Source organism: Mus pahari, chromosome 8, assembly GCF_900095145.1.
Source record: "Mus pahari chromosome 8, PAHARI_EIJ_v1.1, whole genome shotgun sequence".
In the NCBI taxonomy this organism is placed as follows: domain Eukaryota; kingdom Metazoa; phylum Chordata; class Mammalia; order Rodentia; family Muridae; genus Mus; species Mus pahari.
In genome coordinates, this window is record NC_034597.1 from 31,791,096 (window position 1) to 31,802,133 (window position 11,038).

Here is an 11,038-nt window from a genome sequence, read left to right on the forward strand (position 1 = left end):
GCGGGCAGTGACAATTGAGTTGGGTCAAATGGCCGGGACTGGTATGTGATAAATAAGCTGATTTCTCCACTTCAAATTACAAGGTGGAGTTTCTCCACCATCCAGCTGTGGGTGACAAGAGGCAGAATGTTAAACAACAGTGTCATTGTTCAGCTGTTTCTCCTCTTGAGAGTGGGACACTGCCCAGGGAGCCAATGGTCTGCAACAACCTCCCCTCTCAAAGGGAAACAACTGGTCATTTACTGTGACAAAGGCAAATCTCTTCACAAAGATGTGGACAACAAAAGAAAGCAGTCTGTAACTACAAATCCACTAAATTGCATTTTTCTCCTCAAGGACTCACTAAAATGGTTCAACTCTCACAGCAAAAATTACCTAAGCATTCTCATTGTCCTGGCAAGCACCTGAACTGTTGGGCAGGTCTGAGATCACTGAAGCAGCCAAAGGCCAACCCAACCAAGAAGCAGCTACACAAACACATTCCACCCAGGAAGGACACAGCCCTATACTGGCTGCTCAAGGCCCTTTGAGATTATTCCACCCCACCCCACCCTTTCCTGATAATTCTTCAGTAGTAGCACACTGCTGAGGCTTGGGTCTTCCCATAGAAGATGTCAAGAGATAAATGCTTTTATTCTGGAAGGCATCAACATGTTGATTGTGTTCTTATTCCTAGCAATGCCACTGTGCCCTGTGAGATGCTACATTCCACAACAACAAGGCTGGAACCGTGTTGTCCCTTCCTCCCTCTCCAAGTCACAGGGCACAGCCGGGCAGACAGTAGGTGTTCCCTAAATGCCAAGTAGATTAATGAATAATAGGAAAGACAACAGGGATTATGATGATCCATGAGAGGGAGGAGGTGAGCCAGGTCATGTTGTCCTGTTCCTGACAGCCTACCAAGTTTTTAAAGTTTTATTTATTTGTATTTTATGTATGTGGGTATTTTTTTATATCTTCGCCTCGCTTGGGTTCAATGCTTGAGGAAGCAGAAGAGGGTATTGGATCCCCTGGAACTGGAGTTACAGATGGTTGTTAGCCACTGCGTGGGTCCTAGAAATCAAACTCCAGTCCTGTGGAAGAGCAGACGATGTTATTGTGGGGGGTGGGGGGAGAGAGGCAGGGATGCGATAGGGGTTCTCTATGTGTCCCTGGCTATTCTAGAACTCGTTCTGTAGACCAGGCTGGCCTCAGACTCAGAGATCTGCCTGCCTTGTGCTGAGTGCTAAGATTAAAGATATGGGCTACCCCAACCCATCTGCAGCCAGAGTTCTTAATCTCTGAACCAAATTTCCAGCCCTGAAGAACAATCTTCAAGAGAAAAAAAAAATGAGATATGAGAAGTTTGACCACCATTTACGATCTTATTGGGATCAAGACTCTGATGTTTGGTGAGGATGCCTTCCAGCCACTAAAAGAAACTCTATCCTAAAACTACAGAGCCAGGGGAAGAAAAACAGAGTGGCCTCAAATCAGGAAAATGAGACTGATGAGGAACTTGGAAGTTAAGAAGGAAAGTGAAGCGACCAGAGAGAGAGAGTAATTCTCTGGGAGGCTTCTTCTGTGATCTTGAGTACGAGAAGCATACAGGCATGGCCTTACAGGTAAGAAGGGAGTAGCAGGCTACAAATAATATCTGGCCCCAGTATCCCCTTTGCTCTAAAGAACCACTTTTATATGCATGTACATTGCTTTCTAATGACATCAGTACATGAGATAAGGATTGGTTTGGGGTTTGTTTTGTTTCTATGGGCGTTTCCCCCTTATTTTTATTTTATGTGTATAGTTATTTTGTCTGTATGTACATCTGTGTCCCACATACCTGGCAACATTCACAGAGGTCACAGGATCCCCAAGAACTGGAGTTACAAACCATTGTAACCTCCATGTGGGTATTGGGGTCTCTGGAAGAACAGTCAGTGCTCTTAAACTCTCAGCTATCTCTTCAGCCCCAAGAGAATGGCTTTTTACTCCATGTGGTCCATGTTTGTTTCATTAATTGTTGCCAGGTACTAGGATTTGAAAGCAGGGCTATGGGCATGTTAGGCAAGTTTTCTACCACTGAGATACAGCTGAAGGCCGTTTGAAAAGCCAGAAAGCCTTTTTAAAACAGATTACTAATTTGTACTGTGTTCTATGCTGGCCTTCCATTGCAACCGCACACAATGATTCTGAGGTTTACATTTTTTTTTTCCGTTTTCTAAAGTAAATTTTCAGCATTGTCTTTTCAACAACCTAGACAATTACAAGAAGCTGCCTACACCCGCAAAGCACACCATCTCAAGCAAGCCTCACCCCCTCCCTCAACCACTAGCTTCTCGGATTCTCTCCTCTCAATCCACTCCAACTCTCTCTTCTTCAGAAGCAAAGCCGCTACATGGCTTACACATTCCCCTCCATGATCATTCCTTCCAAGTCTACACCTGTATCCAACTTCCACTGTAGGAAGTTGCTACCATCTGCCCATCCCTTGGCCTGTGACAAAGTCCTTACCCTTGCCCTTTCTTTTCATTCTAATTCCACCACATCCTGTTAATGATACCACCCACTGCCATTCTTTTCTGCCTGAGAGTCACAACCAATCTCAACTTCACATCCTAACTATTGCAAAAAAAAAAAAAAAAAAAAAATCTAACTGACCTCTTTTCCTGAAGCTATAACTGGAATAACTGGAATTATACTGTCACCAGCATCCTAAAATTAACCCAGCCATGCCCTTATATACTAAGGCTTCACTTTAGCACATACTTTTCAAAGTAGAGTTCCAAGACTCTCCAACCTATCCCTTTTAAGCAGATTGTGTTTTAGTATTTTCTAGGTGTATCTTGTTGAATCAGGGTATTTTCAGTTTGGATTAAGGTAAAATAAAGAGTAAACATCTTTGGACATCTTTCCTATATGTACAAGATACTTGGGTGTATTCTGCCTATGGCCCTTTTCAGTGCAGCCTGCAAAAGAACCAAGCTTCTACTTAGACCTCTTTTAGTGTTCCATTTGGGGAGCTGCTCAAAATAGCCCTATACCCTAGGCTACCCTGTTAAAAGCAAGGACATGCGACTATGTGGAGGGTAGTAAAGCAGCCAGCACATAACAAATTCCTCCTGGTTCTGCCAGGCCACCCCAGGGAATGAGCTCAGCCAAGGGACTATCCTCACCTGATACTGTGTGGTACAGAATTGCCATCAAGCGAAGCCCTGCCTGAATTATTAACTTACAGACTCCCAAGTGGATAAACTGGTGGTTGTATTAAGACATTTGTTTTCTGGTAGGTTATTCTGCAGCAATAGAGAGACCAAACGAGGGATTGATGTATCAGGTTAGAGAGTGCCTTGGATTATTTTTATCGTACCTGTTGATGTTAAGATTCCAACATTCAGAGAGTCTTGAAAATAGGAAAGCAATAACCACTTTAATTTTTTTTCCTTTCCTGGGAACTCAAGTACAAGTTGGATTTGGGGAAGTGATGAATGAGGGGTAAACTTTTTTTCAACATGCTATACCCAGAGGAGTTGAATAAGGCACAGCAGTACTTTCATGAGTCTGGTTTGAGCAAGGTTAGAGAGCAGAGAGGGCCAGAAGTTGTCTGCTGGTGGAGGAGATAGCCCATGATGGGTGGACCCAGAATAAGCTCAAAAGGATAGGTTAGTGATAGGCTGGGCTCCTAGAGTCTGTCTCCTATGTCTCACATTTCTGGAGCTTCTCGAAATAAAGCCATGCTAAATCAGAGTGCCTACTTGTATTCGTTTAAACATGCATATTTAACATCTTCAATTTTAAACTAAAGATATATACATCAAAACCAGAATCTTCTTTGAAAAAGACACTAGACACCTCTGTCTGAGTCCGGGGGGGGGGGGGGGGGGGGATATAGGCCTGGCCAAATGACCTCACTGACAGCACTGTGAGCCCTGCCAGAGCTCCTCACAGTATATCACCCTTTCATCAATGAGGCTTTCAAGGAGACCATCAACCAGAGATTCTCTATCAATAACATGACCTCTCTGTGATGGCCCTGTGCAGTGAAAGCAAGGCCCATCTCTTCCTTACCTCAATCCAAGCCCCATGTATGGAGAGAAGAGGCCAAAATACAGTCTATAATGATCACTGCTGAAGATACAGAAAGGAAATACTTTTCTTCCCCAGTCAATTTAAAACTAAATCATGTATAAGCCTCGATAGTATAAACCTCTGTGCACACTTGGATTGGATAGGTATAACATGGGGGATTCGGGCACCAGATGTGTGACAGTTCCAAGGTATGGTTGAGAAGGTTTTTATGATAGATATAAGGTACAATAGAGCTAGAGGCAGAGCAAAAGTAGTAGGCTGACCATGGACAGCAGAATGGACTGGGTCATGGGCAGGGTGGGGGACCAAGAGAGAGGGGCAAGAGAATACAAGGCTGAAATGGTTACCTACGAATGAGAAGCTGGGGGAAGAGAAGCCCATGAGCTGGAGAAGTTTAGGGTGGGGCAGGGTGAGAAACACTGAGAAGAGCCATAGGTACTGAGTGACCCTGGAGGCCAGCACACTTTGGTATACTAAGAGGCAGCACAGTTAGCCATTTATCCTGAGTTTCTTTTGGACGTGACAGATGCCTTATAGTTTTACTTTGAACTGAAATAGGTAAAGTAACAATTGAAGGGCAGTACCCTTACCCAAAGGAGGTGCATGCAAATGAGCTTAGAGCCTTATCAGGCTATCAGGAAATCTCTAACCTCCACTGTCTTTAAAAATTATGTCTCCTTGGAATATAGCCACATGCATATTGTAGACAGTGACTATTGTACTACAGTGTAAACCGAATAGTGTGACATAGACAGCATAGCTCCTATAGCCTAAAAATATTACCTGGCAATGTTCAGAAAGTTCTTAGCTGACACTTGGGCTAGAGTGTCATCTACATGACCTTTTTAAAAAATGTTTAACAAATCAATGACAAAAAGATACACAAGTGTACATATAAATACATTTCTCTGTATATATGCATGCACACACATATGAGTCTATGTGTATATGTGTGTGCATATGTATGTAGACATGTGTGTATGTATATATCCATATGTATGCATATGTATGAAAGAAACAGTAAATTTTAGCAAATATTATTAATAAATTTAAGCGAAAAGTATATGTTTATTTTTTCTCCAATCTTTCTGCATCTTAGAAATTGTTCATTAAATGCTTAGACAATGAATAAATACTACTTTATTTAAAAACTTTAAAAACTCTTCTCAAAAATATAACTCAAAGCAAACCTAACAGTAACTGAAACAGATTTAAATACACTGTTTGAGCCCATGTGGTAGCAAACATTTGTAATTCCAATTCTCAGAAGGCAGGTATGAGAAGTTTGGCATGTGCTTAAGGCCAGACTAGACCACATAGGGAGACCCTGCATTATAAAAATATATGTATATATGTATGTATGTTTGTATGTATATGTGTTTATACATATACACTGAGGTAATCTCATTCAAAACAACAAAAAAGTATTCAGCCTATAATTCAACTAAAAAGAAAGTGTAGAATACTCAAAAATTTTACCAGGGTCCAGAAAAGCTCACAGGTTAAAGAAGTTACTGAGACTGTTTGGATCAATGAAACAATTCATTTTTACAAATTTATAATTAAAATTAATACAGAGGAAAGCAACTTTGGATCACAAGAGACACAGCACATTCCAGAAGATGACTCCAAGATTCAGTATTTTTAAAAATGTTCACTTTCCATAAATATAGCTACAACTTAATGCAACCCCAGTAAAAATCACCATGGATCATTATTTGAGGGGAAAAAATGGTAAGAAAGGTGTTCAAAAGTTCTGTTAGTAGAAAAAAATAGATGAGGTTATTAGCCAAAGACATTTTGCAAATGAAAAATGATGATTTTCTTACCTGAATATGTGTTTAAAAATAATTTTTAAAGCTTTGATAATTAAACAATTAGTCTGGGGTGGGAATAATAAATCATAGAGAAAAAAAATGAAGAGATCTGGGGGCAAGACAGCAGACAAATGGAAAGGAAGAGGCTCAACCACATGCTGTAACACAGAGCTGGGAAATAAATATCAGAGCACAAACTACACTCTCAAAATGAAGGAGCATTCAACACAGAGAAGCAAGGGTGTGGAATGTATAAAACAAACAAACAAACAAACAAATACAGTTAAGCCTTCTTGGCTTAAAGCCCAGAGAAAGAAGAAGATTGGAGAACTTGACTCACGAACATTTTGAAATTCCGTACATGTGAAAATACAATAACCAAAACTGAGAAGAGCAAGGACGGCTGAGGAAACTATCTCCACACCCCACTGAGTAATCACTGAGGAGGAACAGGCTTTAAAAGGCCCAGATGCTTTGAAGATACTGACAAGTGGAATTCAAAGCTGAACTCCTTCCAAAGCTGTGCATGGAGAGACTGGACCAAGTTCCAGGTTAGCTTCCAGCTTGGAAGACCCCCTTCCTGGCATGAATCCAGGCCAAATGTGTGATGGGGTCTAGCTTGCACCTGACCAGGCTGTATGTTCTTAGAGCACTCCCTAAGGAACTTACCTTTGTGATGGCATCTGTTCCATCCCATAAGCATGTGTCTCGAGGCGCTGAGAGCTGTTCTTTGCATTGTAACCACCAGAAGGGAGGACAGATCCCAGCTACTAATGGAGGACAGATCCCCCACTTCACTGCTTGGCCAAAGGAATGCAGTATCTAGTTAGATGCTGACGCTGACTGGCTTCTCCTAGCTTCTTAGAGCAGGCTCTCCCCTGCCCTGTCAGGCAGTGCCCACTCCCATAAATCACCTCTGCAGACACTGAGGAATTTCGGCTCCCTCTCCTACTTTCAATAGTTACCAAAAGCAAACATTTTTTTTTTTGTTTTAAGTTTTGCTTTTGGCAAACGTTGAATATGAAGCCCAGGGCCCTGTACATACTGTATTCTCAGCCCCAAACTCTGCTTTCTTTCCTTGACTAATGTCCAGCTATGTTTGATTTCAATAATACAATGTACAAAACAGTACAATGTGGGAATTGAATATAATTTTTTTCTGCTTATCTGTATTTTTTGTTTTCTATTAAATAAATATATTCCACCCATATTATTACAATAACAAAAAAAAATGTTTTCAGGTGATTTAAGCTCCCTACCTGTTGTAGTTTCCGTTCTGTCGCTGTGATAAAATACCCTGACAAAAGCAGCTCGGGGAAAGGAGTTATTTTAGTTCATAGCTGTAGGTTGCAGTCCATCATTGTTGTGAAGTCAAGGCAGCAGGAACTCAAAACAGCCATATCCAGTCAAGAGCAAAGAGAAAATGAACGTATGTGTGCTTGCACTCAGCTCACCCCCTCCTTTATATAGTCCAGGATCCAAGTACAGGGAATTGCTGCCACTTTTTGGCTGAATCTTAATACATCAATTAAGGTAATCAAGATAATGCTGCACAGACTGGTCCATGGGCCAGCTAATTTAGGCAGCTCCTTGTGAAGACTCCTTTCCTGGATGATTCTAGATTGTGTCAAGATGACAATTAAAGCTGACCATCACATTAGCAGAAAGCCATGAAACTCATTTACCGATTCCAAGATCCTCTAGATTTAGCTGCTGGCACAGATCTTCAGTCACAGGACAGGAGAGGCAGAGGTAAATGACTCTCTGGGGAGTTTAAGGTCAGCCAGAGATACATAGTGAGACCCTGACCAAAAAAAGAAAGGAAAAGAAGGAAAGGAAAGGAAAGGAAAGGAAAGGAAAGGAAAGGAAAGGAAAGGAAAGGAAAGGAAAGGAAAGGAAAGGAAAGGAAAGGAAAGAAGAAAGAAGAAAAAACTGAAATAGTCTATTCTTTTTACTATTTTGCCAAAAACAAGGTGATTTCTTAGAGAAGTTTAGCAAGCAGCTTGGGGTCACAAAATAGCCAGTAGTAGAGCTGGAAGTGAGTTCCAGCTGATCTGGTTGGAAGCTTGTTCCTGGGGCCTCATTTCACAGCATTCTCAGTTTGGGGCAGAGAAGGCCAATATTCTGTTCTTCACTCTGTACTCAACCACTATCATATGTGGCCTTGGTAATTCCCTTTCCTTGTGTGGCCCTCACTTCCCTCATCTATGCAACAAAAAGAAGATGGGCCTAAGGTGTGTCAAGGTCCCTCCTGCACAGGCATGCCAGATTTCTGTCTTGTAATGCACCCAAGACAAACCAATGGCCAAGAACAGATTCAAATGAGAGAGTGGCCACACTGAGCTTGGAGGCAAGCGCAGGTGCCCCTCATGCACACCCACCTTGAATTCCTCGTGTATACGTTCCTCCAGGATTTTAGCAGCCTTGCGGTCCTCCATCTCCACTTTCCACTTCTCTGCCAGAATCCGAGCTTTCTCATTGGCCAAGGCATCCCGGAACTTCTTGGTGATCTCTGCTTCCTTCTGTCTCCTTCCAAGAGAGCAGCAGCGAGGGTAAGTTTGGTGAAAAGCTAGAAGATGATGACTCAACGTAACTTCAAATAAAAACAACAAGCGGGCTTCCTTTGGTGCACAGAACAGCAAAGACAAAGATCAACAGAACTCAGCCATGGTAAAGGAGGGGAGAGATGACACTCTTGTAGGGAATGGTCAAACAGCAGCACCTTTCTGGAAGCCGAGACGCAAGACACGAAAGTCCCGTTTCTTACTCAAGTAGAAGATGGTGTATATAGTGGATGCTCAGCAGAGGTTTATAAAAGAAATGATACGCAAATTAAATGTCTATCAAAAACCACAAATAGGCTACATTCCTGTGTAACAGAGCACCACTACATGAGAATCTTCAACAGCACCGGGATTTGAACTGACAGGACTTGGCAAGGTATAAATGAAGTCATTTTTGTCTCTTACACAGTCCTCATGGTGAGCTTGGGTGATGGGTGATGGGTGCTCTTCAACTCATTCTAGTCTTCAGTCTTCTTTACATGTTTTTACAATTTCACAACTAAAACACCATCATTCAAACTTGATGATGGAAGATGCTGGAGACACCATTACATAGATTTCCAAGTTTGACAAGAAAAAAAAATATTAAGTTGTTGATAGAAGGAGTCTGAAGATTTAGCTGTTCTTCTACTGTGAAAATGTAAATAATGCGCAGAGAAACACCACATAGCCAAGGTGAAGCCCCACTGGTAGACCATCCCAGAGAGAACTTTGCAGAGTGGCTTGGGCTAAGTATGGAAACAGTTAAGTTGGTAAAGGACTTGCCATGTGAGCACAGGAAATGAACTCAGGTCCCTAGCATCTTCATATAAATCTGGATGCAGTAACACGTGCTTATAATCACAGCAGTAAGGAGACGGAAACAGGAGAATCCATAAAACTTACTAACCACACAATCTAGCTGCACTGGTGAGCTATGGGTTCCATGAGAGACCCTGTCTCAAAAGATAGAGTGGAGAGCAACAGAAAAAGACATCTGACATTGACCTCTGGCTTTTACAACACACATGTGCACATAAACAGAGGCGCATGAGTATATGAACATGCCCTATACACACACACACACACACACACACACACACACACACCATGCTGTCCATACCACCCAGGTGAACGCACACTTCATACATACAGGAAGGGAAGTTAGGTTTTTAGGTCATATCCCCAACAGGAAAAAACTGAGGTCCCAGATTAGCTGGCAGCTGGGTCTAACACTTGAACCCACAAGTTTTACTGATGGAAGACTCTGGTGTCTTGGTCACTTGATCCTTACAGAACTCAACACAGCCAAACACTGATCAGCACCCCGTTTTTCCACTCATGGCTTAGATCTCCCCCAAGGCTCCAGGCTCAGGCCCCACCCAGCACCCTCCCAGCCAGCACCTCTCACCAGAGCTCTTCAGCCTCTTTCTGTGCTTGCAGCCGGGCCCTCTCTGCAATCAGTTCTTCAGATATTTCTTCGTAGGGCTTGTCTCCAGGGCCTTCGCCCATGACCCACACCCAGACCTCACCATCTGTTCCCAGAAGCCACTGGATATGCTTGTTGCTCGCTGCCTCACAGTGGGAGGAGGAAGAGAGAGAAAAGAAGAAACATAGTTTCCAGTTAAACAGCAAGCAGGACAACCTGGTGCTAGCGCATGTTCTATAGTTATCACACAACTCGATAGAGCAACAGTGGCCTGGATACAGGTTCAAGAAGGTCCCTTACATCATTCCCTCTAGGCAGCAACACACAGAGAAGCCAGCGCATGAGGCTGGAGTCAGAGGTGAGCTTTCATGAGGTCCAGATCAACAAAAATATCAAGGGACAGCGTGATATTCTCTGTAGAAAACTATGTGTGCTATTCCTGGATTGAGGCAGCTGGGTGCCAGTGAGCCTTCTCTGACCTCTTGTTTTCATATCCACTGACTAGAAAGAAGGGATCAGAAGCAAGACGAAGCAGCCTGGAGCCTGGTCTCTCTGTGATATACATCATGCTGTAATTTGGGCAAGAAATGAACCTTTGCTAGATACAGCCACTGAGAGCCCTTAGTTTGCCAATAACAGCAGGCTCCACTGACGACCGTGACTAGACCAGCAATGTTCCAATGGTGACAGGGTTGCCACAGCAATAGAAACCCTGCATCTGGCTTTAGCAGCTGGGTAAGTGATATCTAGCAGGCCAAACAGCTGGAGGTCCAGGCATGCAGGAACAAAACAGCTGGTAGAAGTGACACAGGCCCATTAGAACTTAAAAAGCAGACCCTGTGTTTTCTGAATTAGGAAGTTGGAAATGAAACATTAACAACATATTTTAGATGCATTTGACACACTGTTAAGAGAAAAAAAAAAAACAACGAAATTCAAGAAGGAATCAAGTGCTTTGCAGGGAGAGGTGAAAGAGGAAAAGGAGAATACTGAAATATGGGATTAGAAATAAATTAGGTTCCAAATTGTAAGAGATGGATTTGGTATGGTGGTGAATGTCTGTGATCCCAGCACTCTGTAGGTGGCAGCAGGAGAATCATAAATTCCAGGCTAACTGGGACAATGTAGTCTCTCTCTCTCTCTCTCTCTCTCTCTCTCTCTCTCTCTCTCTCTCTCTCTCA

General features: G+C 42.7%; 1 protein-coding gene across 4 annotated transcripts in view; it reads right to left on the reverse strand.

Annotated features, from left to right (window-relative positions):
• The window catches only part of Sh2d4b (SH2 domain containing 4B), a 91,765-nt gene that overhangs the window by 48,893 nt on the left and 31,834 nt on the right, over positions 1-11,038 (reverse strand). For 3 of the 4 annotated variants that reach the window (XM_021203944.2, XM_029541464.1, XM_029541462.1), the window contains 2 exons: positions 9,840-9,999; positions 8,267-8,414 (listed from right to left, as the gene is read on the reverse strand). In XM_021203944.2, coding sequence (XP_021059603.1) covers positions 8,267-8,414; positions 9,840-9,999 — 308 coding nt within the window. Of the gene's footprint in view, positions 1-8,266; positions 8,415-9,839; positions 10,004-11,038 lie in introns of all 4 variants that reach the window. The other variant, XM_029541463.1, reaches the window with a different exon arrangement.